Consider the following 15,043-nt stretch of genomic DNA (forward strand, 5'->3'; position numbering starts at 1 on the left):
GAGAATATCACGTAAGTTAACAAACCTTGCCCACAGAGAGGAGTCAGTATTGTTAATTACATAAGCCTATAACATTACTTGAAGACGACACTGAAAAACTACGTGAATTGCCCATAGGGATAACTACTTAGAGACTTCTGAAGTCAAATGTCAGTCTTTGGGAAGTTCTTTTGTGTGTGAACACATGACATAGTATTTAAATGAAAGGTTTTGCTATTTCATGACCAAAAATAACTAAAAATAGAACAGCTTATTATCCTTTTTTCCAAACTCTACCTGTTCCTGAATCTCCCTATTGTTGTGAAGGGCACCATCATCCTTTTAGCTACTCAGACTATCAAGCTGGGTGTCATTCTTGACTTCTCACTCACATTCATCCTACGTCTCTAATCCTTTACTAAATCTTGTCATTTCTGCCGTTAGAACATCTGTCATATATGGTCCCTTCTCTCCACTTCCATAGCTACCACCCGAGCACAGTCCCTCCTTCTCTCTCAATTGGAATATTACAATACTTGTCTGGCTGGTCTTTTGAGAGTTTTCCTACTCCTGGTTCCAAACCATCCATGATTTTCTTTAAGTGCAGGTCTTAACCACACAACTCCCCTATTCAGTGGACTTCAATGGCTCCCTCTCACCTCCAGGACCTACTAGAAAATACTCTGGCATTTAAAGCCTTTCACAATCGGGCTCCTTCTTACCTTTTTCAGTCATCTTACATATTACTCCCCTCCATGTCACCTACAATCCAGCTACATCAGGCTACTTGCTATTTCTTGAATATGAGATTCCATCTCTTGGCTAGAGCTGTTGGCTTTTGACCTTGTCTGGAATACTCACACTCCTCATTTCTGCCTCCTGGCTTCCCTTGTTTCCTTTACGAATTAGCTCAAATCTCACCTTCTTTCCCAGTGCCTTCAACCACCCCACCCACTGCTAGTGCCTTCCACCTGAGATTACTCTCCATTTATACTACATATATCCTGAGCTTACACTTTTTGTATGGTGTCTCTCTCATTAGCTTGTGAGCTACTTGAAGACAGGGAAAGGATTTCTGCCTTTCTCTGTTATCCATAATGCTTGGTACATATTGAGTACTTAGTAAATTTGTGCTGAATGATCAACTCTTTTAGTGGAGGTAATAATTAAAGCAAGGTAGAACAATGAGAGTGAAATTTAAAAAACAAAAAAATGGAGGAGACTCAAATACACATTAGAGAATATCAAAGTACTATTTTACCTCTCTATCCAGAATAAATGCTGTTGTTAGAATCTCTCCTTTGTCTTTATCAAGGAAGAAGACAAACGGCTGGGCTGGCTCCTGAGAGACAATCTTATAAGAAATTTTGGAATTGATATGACCTTTCTCATCAACATCTGTTGCAGTAACTTTCATCACAAGTGTATCTGAAACACAACAAAAATATTTTCCACTTGACTCAACCTCCTCTTTCTATAGTTATATACTTTATATGGGCTTTAGTTTAACTTTAAAATTCAGGCTGGAGTTGCCAAATGTGTGAATATAAACCAAGGAAAACAATTCTTTACTTGCATTTTTTTTTGGGTGAGATAATTGGGGTTAAGTGACTTGCCCAGGGTCACACAGCCGGCAAGTATCAAGCATCTGAGGTCATATTTGAACCCAAGTCCTCCTGACTCCAAGGCCAGAGCTCTATCCATTGTGCCACCTAGCTGCTCCTTTGTATTTTGTATTAGAGGTAAGTATGCTTCTCTTTTCCTACTTTTAAAATGTGTATATTTATACCTATTACCCCGCTACCACCACTGAGGGCTCATGTACGCACACACATGCGTGCACACACACACACACACACACCCCCTTATATAAACCTTTAGAGTTTTTCTAAAGAAAGATTGCACTTAGCCTAGAATAATTTTATTTTTTAAAAATTTATATTCATCATAGTTCTTTCATTCCCATAAGATGTACAAGGGTTAAGAGTACACTTACTTAAAGATACTTTAAAATTATTTTAAATGTTCATTAATAAAATAGCAAGAACTTACTTGCTGCGCTTAGTTCTTCAACAGACCCATAAAAGACATCTTCGGTAAATATGGGCTCATTATCATTTATATCAAGAACCTTAATTCGCAACTCTAATGGCCTTTCCACATAGTTCCCCCTCTCATCCAGAGCATAGCCTGTTAGCTGAAATTATATTGCACAGTTAAATAAGGAATGAAATATTTTATGTTAAATAAAATTTAAAGGTGATTTGAAAATTAAGGTAACAAATTCTACAACATTAAAACAAATGCAAAATAATTCTACTTACTATGTACATTGGAACTTCTTCTCGGTCAAGAATCTTTGTAACATTTAATTCACCAGTATTTTTATCAAAGACGAATATATCAAAAGGTTGTTCTGTAATCCCTGGTCCAGTGTAACGATATGTAATTTTCATGTTTTTTTCCTCGGCAATATCTGAGTGTATCTGGCAGAAAAATGACAGACTGAACATATTAATAAGTTTTTAAAAACCCCTTTACATTTTCTAGTAAAAACTTTTACAAAGGAAAAATTTCCTTTGACTGGGTCGAGATGCTACAAGATAGGGTCACTTTCGTCTTGAATGTTCTTAAAATCTAGTAAAAAGCATTGACTTTTTTATAAATATGAACAGTGATACTCACTTTTTTGAAGGGTTAGGGAAACAAGACACGAATAAGGACTATACTTTGAGAAATAGATCCAGCTATCCAAGTCTATGCACTAAAGCTGAGGGAGTGTATTCAAGTGAGTGCCTTAGGCCCTTATACCTGAAACAAGGCCTCTTGTTTCAGTTTAGTGATTCTCCTTTAGTCAATTTTAAGGTAACTGTTTCTCTTATTTCCCTGACCGCCAGAGAATAAACGAATACAATAGGAAAAGCAGGACTCAATTATACTGAAGGTGACACTGCAGGGGGACTGAGGTCCACCATGCTCATTCTATTCATCAAGGAAATGCTAAAGTATTTTTAGAATGTTTTCAATCAGAGACTGCTTGGATAATCATTTTGACATTAAAAGGGGACAAAATAAATAAAAGTTATCTGGAAAATTCACTTATGTGAAATACGAGGGATGCCTCACTCCCCAGTGAGGTTGGACAAAAGACATACTGATGATCTTGGATAAAAGAGGATAAGCTTTAATACTAGTCCATGGTTTATGAAAACCAAGGATGCTATAAACCAATAACTTAAGGCATCATTTTAACATTTACCCAAGATCTAGGATAAAAACCTGGATTTGGTCCCACCACACAATCCACGTATTTCACATAGCACACGTGCATTTTATCTTGCCTCTCAGACTTACTCTGGCAATTGGATTCTTCTTTGAGAGGTCCTCTCCTTCCCTAAGGGCCACAGGGGCAGTGATCCACTCTCGCTTTTGTCGTAATAAGTACGCTTGTTGAGAGATCTGATGATTTTCATTACTTGTATGTAAAACCTATGAAGATAAAACAAGATAGAATTCTGAGCATCTTAACTCTTTGAGATTATGTGATGGAGATACACACACAACACACACACACACACACACACACATACACACACTTTTCAAATATAGTTTACTGTAAGTTTATCTTTGTCCAAACTAACTTTCAAATGCCCCCTCCTAATTACAGAAAAAGAATAAATAACAACTTTCAGTTGCAGAACATCAGTTTTTGTTTTTTATAGTAGTAAAACCTTTTTGGCCTTTACTTCATTTTACTGAATGCTGAAAGACACACAACAATTATTAGAGCTCACGAATTAGTTAAGTGCTACTAATTAGTTATATCACAATTTATTATTGTTAAATAATTTTTGTATTAAATTTTAGAGTATCCACTGGTCAACTGTTCAAAATTATAAGGAAAAAAATTCTTAATGAAAAGCTGACTTAAATTTGGCCAATACCAAGTAAAATTACCGGCTTATAAAATTTACAGGTTTAAGGAATGATAAAGGGAATAAGTTTCTCTTGTTTTCAGAAGCCATCTTGGCAAACTCTTTTGAAAATGTTAGTCACCAAAGCAGTCAAAATAGTTTAAAAAAAATCAAAACAACAATAATCTTTGACCAGAAGACTAAGCAACTTAACCAGGATCAGACCATGATATGAATACCTTAAAATTAGGGCCTTTCCCCGCTCATTCTGATGTTCAAAATCACATGAGTGATGGGGCAACATTAAGTGAGAAATTATCTTAAAATTTTTACAATGGCCATTACAAGATCTTCTTTATAAGAGGTGAAACTTTTTTTTTTAATCAATAATAAGCTTCTGTTCTCCAAATATACTATTCCCTTTCCCTCATCCCTGGTACCTACGTCTAAATGAAGTCCATGTCCAAGGTGAAAGCAGATCTGTAAAATAAAGATATGTTTATTTACTTATAAGATATAGGTTTATAGAATAAAGATACATGTTTATTTACTTATATAATCAATACATCCTATCACCATGATGGCTTGAGTATAGCACTAATATTTCAAAGAACAGTATGATTGAAAAACACAGCTTAGGAAGCTGCAGAAATGAAAAAAAAATGACCATTTTATTATTATTATTATTATTCCACTTCAGAATCAAAACGGACTTGAATTCAACATACTAAACAATATGATGCTGAGTCACTTCAGTTGTGTCTGACTCTTCATGACACCATTTGGGGTTTTCTTGGCAGAGATATATTGGAATGGTTTGCCATTTCCTTCTCCATTTTACAGCTCATTTTACAGATGAGGAAACCGAGGCAAACAGGATTAAGTGACTCTCCCAAAGTCATACAGCTAGGAAGTGTCTGAGGCTAGATTTGAAGTCAGGAAAGTGAGTTTTCCTGATTCCAGGCCTGGCACTCTACCCACTGTGCCACTTAAAGAACAATGATTAAATTATGATATGTCTCATAAAGGTACTTGGACAACTTTTTCTTTAAGACCTCAAGTACTCTCATTTTAAAATCTGACATTATAAACTTATAGTGTCTTCACTAAAGTCCCCTGTAGAGCCATTTCAAACTTCTCCACATTTCTTAATTCCCCACAGTCGTGACATAAAACATTTCGCATGCCTTATTCCAGCTCATCATTTTCATCCACCCTCTATTCTTTCCCTTTTGTCTCAGGGAAAGATGAAGCCCTCCTGCTTTCTAAGTACTCTATGGGTTCCCTTAATCAAATCACCTCCACCTCCATCCAGGTACCCTGCTGCTCCATTCTTCTCTTACATTTTTAAGGTCCCATTCCACCATACTCTTCCCCTTTGGTTAAAAATTCTTTCTATCAATGACACAGAACTCAACTGTTTTCTGTTCTTTCCATTGACAGTGGTGTTGTCATTGTTATCTTGCTTTCCTCTCTCTCCATATTTCCCTTGGCATCAGTCCATACATCTTTCTGTGCATCTCTGAGTTCTTCTCATCTGTCACTTTTTCATGGCACAGTAATATTTCACCGAGGCAAATAGATGACTCATTGGAGAGAGCACCGGGCCTAGAATCGGGAAGACTTATCTTCCCGAGTTCAAATTTGGTCTTAGACACTCACTAGCTGTGTGACCCTAGGCAAGCCACTTAACCTCTGTGTGCCTTAATCCACTGGAGAAGGAAATGGCAACCTATTCCAGTATCTCTGCCCAGAAAATCCCAAATAGGGTTGTGAAGAGTTGGGCACGACTGAAAGAAACGAATGGATGCTATCATTCCCTCCATTTTCAGATGGGAAATTGAGGCTTAGACAGTTTAAATAACTGCTCAAGGTCATACAGTGAGTGTTTGAGGTGGGATGTGAATTCAAGTCTTCATGACTCCAAGTGCTCTATCTACTGTGCCACTTTAGCTGCCTTTCAAAATCCATTATCATCAAGGCCTCTGAAAATTAAACATTTATTGGTAACAGCCTCCTTAGAAGGAAGGCTGGATTTGCAGCCAGAGGACCAGGATGACTTACCATGCTTCTTTGGGCAAATCACTTAGCTTCTCTGGGCCTCAGTTTCACCATCTGTAAAAAGCCTGGATGGCTTAGTGACTTAGGAGATCCCTACTAGTCCTAAATCTATGATACTGTTTTCCTCATTCCTTTACAGCTCCTTGTTGCAGAGAGCAGACAAAAGTACTGTGCTTAATTCTGTTTGGCACCTTGGTTCTCTTCCAGAATTAGGACTGTATCTGATTAGAAGGTGGAAACTTTGGCAATCAAATGTCAGCCCCTACACAGCCTTTCTAGGACCTGTCCCTGAAAGGTCATTATTAGTTCTTTCTTCATAGCTTTGCTATGCAGATGGAGAAGTCTTCCTTATTCATGCTAACAGCTGCTGACAGTGGTATATCTTTATTAAACTTATTTGTTCTGGATTCAGAGCACAAAGAACAACACAGTTATACTGAATGAATGATATATAATGTAACCTTTCATTTACGGAAACAGAGGCTTAACTTCTTATGACAGTTTGCAATGTGGACCCATTTCTTTAATAGCTTGCATTTGTACAGTGTTTTAAGGGTTGTAAAGCTCTTTATGAATATTATCTCATTTATCTTCATAACAACTTTGGAAGGTAGGTGCTATTATTATTCTCATTTTACAGATAAGGAAACTGAGGTTGACAGAGATTCAGTGCTTTGCACAGGGCCAAATAGCTAGTGAATGTTTGAGTCTGGATTTGAACTCAGATCTTCCTGACTTCAGGCCCAGCACTCTAGCATATGCTTCCTATGCTATGTGTCCCAGTGGTCTCAATCTATGGTGGACATGTAAATTCTGGACTTAGATCCCAGAGCTCCACCTGCAGGTTGTTAGCCCAGCTTCAGAGGAGGAGAAAGGGCACAGGAGCTCCAGCACCATGTAAAAACTAAATACATAAAATTCCAAAATGCCCGAAAGTTTTGATCTCTTTTCCTCCTTTTCCTTTTCCCTCCCCTTCATTTTCCCACTCTGACATTCATTCTTACATCCTGTAGGCACCTTCATTTCACAAACAAACAAAAAATCCCCAGGTACCAATCTAATCTAGAACCAAATCTATCTCATTTAGCACCCTAGCCTCACAATTTCTGACCTCCCGACCTCCATATCCTTCATTTTCAAGTCTCCTCTTGAGTATATTATAATTTGTCATGACCTACCTCAAAGATCTCAAGTTCTGAACTTCCCCCTCTCTCTGACCACAGTCTATTTACCTCCCATCTCTTCTACTCCCTTTCTCACTAAATCTGATCTTTGTCCCTCTCCTCTAACTGTACTGATCACAAATCCTCTTCTGGCTTTATTCACCTCTCAACTTAGCTTGGACTCCAAAGACTAATTCCAAAGATGACCTGACTAATACCCTAGAATAGTGCTCCATGGCTCCTTTATGTTCTGCTGTTCTGACATAAACAAATCCTAATTCTAAGTCACCAAATAATCACGCAATTGCTAATTCCAATAGCCTTTTCTAAATTCCACTTGACTTCTGCAGGAAACTCAAATGTAATACATTGAAAACCAAATGTCTCCCCTTTCCCAGTAAAAAAAAAAGACGACATTCTTCTTGATAACATTATCTCTATTAATTACATTTACACTCAGGTTTAGATTCTGGCCACCCAGAATCATTCTTGACTACCTCTTCCCTCAAACTGCCAAAGAATCACTATGTTAAGGTCCATACCTACATTTCCAGCCTCTTATTGGACATCGCTAATATACTCTGCTCTAGACACCATGCCTGGAGTCCTATGTCCAAAGCTGTTCTACACTGTAAAAGGAAGCCACAAGGGTCATGAGATCAGAGGTGTAGAGCTAGAAAAGACCTTAGGGGCATTCTGGTCTGACCCTCTCACTTTACAGATGAGGAAATTGAGGCCCTGGAGGTTAAGTGATTTTCTTAGTCACAACAGGTAGTAATTGTCAGAGGAAGGATTTGAACCCAGTTCCTTGGATTACACTGACAGTGGGTGCTCCTTCCGTGAGACCAAAACCATGCCATAGAAAGTTAGTTGGAGAAGAATAGACTTAGTGAGGCATGTTAGTTCTTTCCAAATATATGACAGGTTGTCATGAGAGGGAGTATAGTTGTTCTGCGAGATAATGAGATCCCCATCAGTGAAAGTATACAAATTAAGACTGGATGGCTGCCTGCCAAGGACTATTGCGCAGACTTAGCTCACAGGCTGGCTAATGGGAAAATACTGAGAGTTTTCTCAAGAAAAACTCACAACTGATTTTTATAACACTGAATGTTCTGGGAGGAACCAGTCAAACAGAAGGAGAGGACACGAGGGTAGGGATGGGGGTAGTGTTGGAGGGAGGGGACCAAGATTAAGGAGGAGTAGGAAAGGCTTTCTGCAGAAGTCAGGACTTTAACTGAGACTTGAAGGAAGCCAGGGAAGCCAAGAGGCAGAAAAAAAAAGGGGAGGGCATTCCAAGCACGGGAATATAAGGGTCTGAAGTAGAATCTGAACCCTGTTCTTCCAGAATATAAATTCAACATTCTATCCACTATAACATAATGCATTTTTGTAACTCCCACCACTTTCAGAAAATCAAAATTTACTTTACTAAAATAGCTGCACGGGCCCCACATTTAATACTTGATAATATAAGGAGAATTAACAAGTAATAAAATCTATGATAACTCCCTTCTGGGCAGTACTTCCAGTGATTTAACTAACTCTAAGAGCCTCAGAAAAAAATGCCATTTAAGAGGTTTGCCTTCTGTTCACTGAGACCTCAAGAAAAACACTTTTCCTAATATATTGGGACTAGAACAGTACAGACAGCATCTGCATAAATGCTCCTATATTTATGGGCACTTTACCTGGAAGTCCTTTGAGTTAAAAAAAAGAGTTATTTCCTTTTCCCATACAAACCACCCTAAATCTACTGAAGTATATTTTTAAGCTACTGAAATATGATCTATGCCTTCTGTTTGATAATGGTTAGATAACTTGCATAAGTTAAGAAAAAAAAATAGGCAGAGGAATGTGGAAAAGTTTAACCAACTTTGTAAAAACATAATCCAAGCTGTTAAATGCCTCTTTTGTTCAGAGAGAGAAAAACTTCAGAATGGATAGCTCGTTCTGACTTTCTATGAATGTGCCTCAACCTGCACCTAGCAGAACATTCTGCATCCCTAGTAAACTCAAGCACATTGCTACAACACTGCTCTAGGGTGTCCACCACTGCGTTCAAATATTGTCTGGGACCTCCTGGAACCAGTACTAGAAACCCAGTGATGTCCTGATTTGCCTCAGGAATATGGTTACTACAGGCAAAAACCCAACTCCATTCATTTTAGGAGAAAAAAATACAAAAAGCTACATAATCATAATATAAGGTTCAGTTCCTGGAATATAGTATTACAACCATGTGTTACCCCCAAGCCACAAAGAACCTGAGCTGTTTACAATTCGTCTATCATCTTGATCATGTAATGAAAGACAAAAGATGGTGATGTTGGTGTTCAGGTCAGCAATTCTAACTATCCTGAATTTTAAACAAATATGTTCAGGTATGGGAGTGAAAAATTCTCTCAACACTTTCAGAGAAACATGAGAGATAAGATTTAATTCAATTCAACAGTTAAATGCTTTCTAAGTACAAAGCACTGGGGATTAAAAAAAAAAATTTAAAAAACCAATTCCAGTCTTCAAGAAGTTTACATTTCACTAGTGAGGGACTGCAAAAATGTATGCAGATAAGTGAATATTTGCAAATTTTAGAGATACAACACCAACAACTAAGGAGAATCAAGAAAGGCTTCATAGAGGAGGGGACACCTGAGTTGAGTCTTGAAGGGAGATAAGGATTCTGAGAGGTAGAGATGAAGAGAACGTGTAAATGTATGGAGGTAGTATACAGAATGGTAGGTGGAAGAGCAAGTAGGACCAGTCCAGATGGAATGTGGGTGGAGTAACTGGAGGAGAGTAATGTGAAATACAGTTCTAAGGGTAGACTGAAGGCAGGTTGTGACAGCCTTAAAAGTCCCTGAAAGTTTTTGACCAAGGCAATGAAATGCTCAGACCTGTGCCGCAGGAAGAATACTTTGGCAGCTGTGTGAAGGATGGATGGGAATGGGGAGATGATAATGGATTGAACTATGATGGTTGAACAGTGATGGCTGGATAAGTGGAAAAAAGAGAAAAGGAAGTGATGGGAGAAGCAGGTAAGATCACCAAGACAAGTGAATGGCTGTAATTAGGCATAAGATTGAATAAATTTGGGTGAATGAAAGGTAGTGGTGAAACCTCAATAGAAATAGGAAAGTTTAGATGTAGGAGGGGGGAATTGAAGGAAAGAGAGTGGATTCCACTTTGGATGTGTTAATTTTGGGAGGTAGACAAACATTCAGATGGAGATCTATGAGCTAGCACAGTTCAGGGAAAAGAATACTGACTCTGAATTCAGAGAATCTGGGTTCAAATACTGCCTGCCATGCTTACAAACTGTATGATATTGGGTAAGTCATTTAAGCTCCATGGGCCTCAATTTCCTCATCTAAAAAACCAAGGGGTTTGGACTAGATGCCCTCTGAAATCTCCTCCAGTTTTAAAACTATGATCCAATGTCTGACAAGTAGCTGACAAGCGGTGTTGGACTACAGTTCAAGAGAAGGATTAGGTCTTGATGTCAAGAGGGACTGCTCAGGGCAGTCTGCATAGAGATAGTGATTGAACCTGTGGGAAAAGATATGACCTAGAGAGAGAGATGTAAATAGGGCCCAAGACAAAGGTTTAGAAGAGATCCATCCTTAGATGGAAAAAATGATACAGCAAGGTAGACTGAGGACAGGTCAGACAAGGAGGAAGGGAACCAGCAGAGGAGCCAGAGGGGGAGAGGGTCTGAAAGCAAGGAGATTATCAACAACAACACAAGCTGCGAAAAGGTCCACGAGGGGAAGAAGTGAGAGAGAGCATTTTTAGCAAATCGATGGTGTCAGAAGTCAGACTGTGAATGAGTGGTGAAGCAGTGAAGACTATTAGCATAATGACTCAAGAAGTTTGGAGAGATATAGGACTGGATGGTAGGGTCAAAGCAAGATTTTAACTTTGTTTTATTTTAAGGTTGGAGGAGACTAGGGCACATTTGTGGGTGGCAGGAAACTAGCACCAATAGCTAGAGAGAGATGGAAATCATAGGTGGAAGAAGTCATCTATAAAGTCTCTTTTTCTATAATTAAAATAAAACATTTTGCTCTCTTCTAACAAATGGAGAAATCTACCTGTGGTTGGCTTTGTCCTACTTGACCCTATGTCATTAGTAACAACGACACTATAAAAAAAGTGAAGACTGAATGGTTTCTAATTCCCCCTCCTGGACTGAGGAAATACCCATTAAAATACGTACTGTCCCAAAGGAAAGGTCTTCTAAACATCAAATATTCATAACAGAACTTTTTGTAGTAGCAAACAGCTAGAAACAAATGTCAATCGATTAGGGAATGGCTAAACAAAGTGTGGTACATAAATGTACTGTAATGTTACTATGTCATAAAAAGATAAATGTGAAGAATTGAGACAAGGATGGGAAGCCATGAACTGATGCAGACTAAAATAAATGCTGATGATACCTAACATTTAGATAGCATTTACTACGTGCCCAGCACTATGCTAAGGGCTTTACAATTATCTCATTTGATTCTCACAACAACTCTGGGAGGTAAGTGCAATTATTATTTATCCCCATTTTACAGATGAAGAAACTGAGGCAAAGGGTTATGTGACTTGCCCAGGGGCACACAGCAGCAGGATTAGAATTAAGATCTTAACTCCAGACCCAGCCAGCACTCTATCCACTGACCCATCTAGCTGCCCCTGTGTAGAAGAACCAGGAAAACAATACGTCTATAAAATAGAATTGGAAAGAACAAAATAATGAAACTGGACACTGTGTAATAGTAATGATCACACTTGCACCGTAGGAAGAAATGAGGAAATCTGCCTTCCTGTCTTTTTGTTATAGGTGGGGGACTTGAGGATTACTTCTGCTGAAGTGTCTCCTCTCTGTTTTAAAAAATTCTTCGTTACAAGAGGTGGCTTACTGAATGCGGAGGAAAAAGAATACATTTGTTAATGAAGGGCATATAAAAACAGTTATCAATAAAAAAAATTTTAAATGGACTGCCATGGCCTTACGCATCCATGAAGCTATGCAGAGCATAAACAATGAATTCTATTTCCACAAGGTGTGACAGCTTTGCAATGATCTAGCCACTGTCTGTCTGAGACCCTAACTGTTGTGCACATGCTTTTGGGGTTTCACCGCAGCCAACAGAACAGAATTCCCATTTCTGGAATGATCTCCCTTCTCATTTTCACCTCCTGGCTTCTCTGGCTTCCTTCAAGACTCAGTCCAAACAACACCTTCTGCAAACAGCCTTTACTCCTCCTTCTTACCCCCCCCACCTCTCACAGCCCTCCAAACACCCTCTCTCTGGGATCGCCATTAATTTACCTGTACATATCCTGTATGTACATAGTCATTTACATATTGCTTCTCTCATTAGAATGTGAGCTCCTTGAAGCTTTTCAATGTATCCCGGTATTTAGCACCGTACCTAGCACAGAGTGAGGGCTTCGCAGATGCTTGCTGACTTGATCTGAAACTAAATAGCTAACAGAAGGGCTGACCCAGGTCACTGGTTTATTTTGGTCTCATTTGGGGGGGCAATAATAATGTAGGTAATTTTATTTTGTGTTTTGGATATGACAGATTAAGAGAGATTTCACAAAGAACAGAAAGAGTATTGTAAGGCTGAACCACGTAAACATGTTTCAGTTATGTTTTGGTATGCCTTTTAATTTTTTTCTCTCCTTGTTCCTTGTCTTCTGACCATAAGTCTTGAACAGCATGCCATTTGAGGGGGTTTAGGTTCTGAAAGGGAGGAAAGATGGAGGACGAGAGCTTGAGGGGATGATAGGATTGAATGAAAAGATTTTTTTTAAAGATGGGGGACTTGGACATGTTTATGGGTAGCAGAGAAGAAGCCTAATAGATGAGGAGAGATTGTAAATTAGAGGGGATTAGGCATGCTTATTGGGGCAAAGTTCTAGAAGAAACAGAAATAGGGATCAAGGGCACAAGTGGAAAAGTTAGACTTGCTGAAGAGACAGGAGCCTCTTCATTAAAAAAGAAGAAATGGAGGATGATTTCAAGAGATCTTGAGATAAAGATTAAGGGAGAAGAGGAAACTCACTGTGAAATGGCCTCTACCATCTCAGGGAAATATGAAGCAAGGTTCTCTGTTAAATATTCACTGAGTATCCTCAGAGTACTGAGCACATCATAATAAAATTATAACCCAATTAAGTTTTGGAGACATTATGAGGAAAACAATGAACAAAAGCCTAACAATAATTATGATAAAATAAAGCAGAGGGTTTTGTATTTTATCATTAATTTCTAGAACATTCTAGAAAGTATCTACTGAGTTACTACGTCTTCTCTAATTCAGTAATTCACAGCAAACAATCACTGAGGACTGACTCACAGACAAGGCACCTAGGGCAAAAAAAGTAGAATAAGATAAGGCTTAGATCCCTGTAGCTTAGATACATAGAAACATCTGTAAGTAATAGTCTATATAAAGCCAAGTACAACTTATCTGCGAATCAGAAAATATGAGATTGTCAGCAAATATCTCAGTTAACTTCCAGGTTCTAAGCTACAAACACTAGGAAGTCACCCTTTGGTACCCGTGGGCTGAAATATGGTTTATTGTACCTGTAGCAGCCACCCTGAAAGAGTGAGAAATGGTTACTAAGTGACTGAGTCATAAAATTTTTATGTCAAAGACTATTCCTGTTAGGACAGGCCACCTCCTATGAAAATATTAAACATATCTCTACCAATTCCCTTGGAAATATTACAAAGTACAGTCTACCTAAGGTACATGTCCTCTTTAAAGCAAGGTGGAAATAAATGAGGGTTCTTAATCTAATACCTGGAACAGAGATCTAGATAACCTCTTAGTTGATTTGCATTTTTTTTTTACTGTTCAGTAAATACCCATAAAAATGCATTATTGCCAAAATGCATTTAAGTCTAAAACAAACAAAAAAACACCATTAAAGGGTCTGACCATAAACTACTCTGGTCAAAGAGGTACTCATTTTTACTATTTATTTATCATTATTTTTATTTTGAGGAATAATGCTGCAGTTCTACCACTTCAACAGGTTGTTGTGAAATAAATACTTTATTAACTATAAAAGCACTATACAGACACAGCAAAATGTAGTGGATATGGAGCTGGCCTTGATGCCAGGAAGATCTGAGTTCAGGTCTTGTATGACCCAAAACAAGTCCTGAATTTTTCAGTGTTCTGGGCAACTCTCTAAGACTGTAAATTGTAGAGGTGGTGTCACCCCGAACTGGTCAAAGGAGTTCCATTACCCAGAAGTTATCGATTCTATACCAATTAAATGACAAGATCAATCATCATCCCCGAAAAAAAAAATTAAATAAGTGTGGGCTATTAAAATTATTATGGCTTTAGGAGATATTAAGGACCTTTAGTTAGTAAGATACAATATTTATTGGGTACCTACTATGTACAAGGAACTCTGAGGAACATAAGTCCCTGCTCCCAATTTGCAGTGTCTACCACCATGCCTCCAGAAAAGAACTCTTAAGAGAAGAGAATCATAAACAGTAATGCCAGAGTAATTCAGTAACTTTTAGGAACTAGAAGGAGGGAAGGAATTTCTTTAGCTTTTATGAAAATTGGTTCTCTTCAAAGTCAGTCCCACACTAAGGCAATCAAATAAACTATTCCATCAAACTAGATTAATTTTGTGTGCTTTTCTTTCTCCTTTTAGGTACTAAAGAATCAAATACCATCTGGAACAGAAAAAGAGCTTGGTCAACTCACTTGCAAACCTTTTCAATCATAATGGAATTAGTACAAAAGCCAAAACAGCCAAACAGAAAAAGGAATTTCAATAGTTTGCTGCTATTGTACATGATTTAAAAGTTATTATTTTCCTCTGACTATATTTTAGGAATTATAGTATTTCTAGAAGAGTATTGTAATCATTAAGGCTGACCTCAGG

At 38.1% G+C, this 15,043-nt stretch overlaps 1 protein-coding gene across 1 annotated transcript in view; it reads right to left on the bottom strand.

Moving 5' to 3' along the window:
• The window catches only part of DSG2 (desmoglein 2), a 48,571-nt gene that overhangs the window by 22,671 nt on the left and 10,857 nt on the right, over positions 1–15,043 (bottom strand). The window contains exons 2-6 of the mRNA XM_020992558.2: positions 4,338–4,373; positions 3,334–3,468; positions 2,304–2,465; positions 2,032–2,176; positions 1,241–1,407 (exon numbers count right to left, since the gene is read on the bottom strand). Coding sequence (XP_020848217.1) covers positions 1,241–1,407; positions 2,032–2,176; positions 2,304–2,465; positions 3,334–3,468; positions 4,338–4,373 — 645 coding nt within the window. The remainder of the gene's footprint in view (positions 1–1,240; positions 1,408–2,031; positions 2,177–2,303; positions 2,466–3,333; positions 3,469–4,337; positions 4,374–15,043) is intronic.

Source organism: Phascolarctos cinereus, unplaced genomic scaffold, assembly GCF_003287225.1.
Source record: "Phascolarctos cinereus isolate Bilbo 61053 unplaced genomic scaffold, phaCin_HiC Scaffold_4;HRSCAF=312, whole genome shotgun sequence".
Classification (NCBI taxonomy): Eukaryota; Metazoa; Chordata; class Mammalia; order Diprotodontia; family Phascolarctidae; genus Phascolarctos; species Phascolarctos cinereus.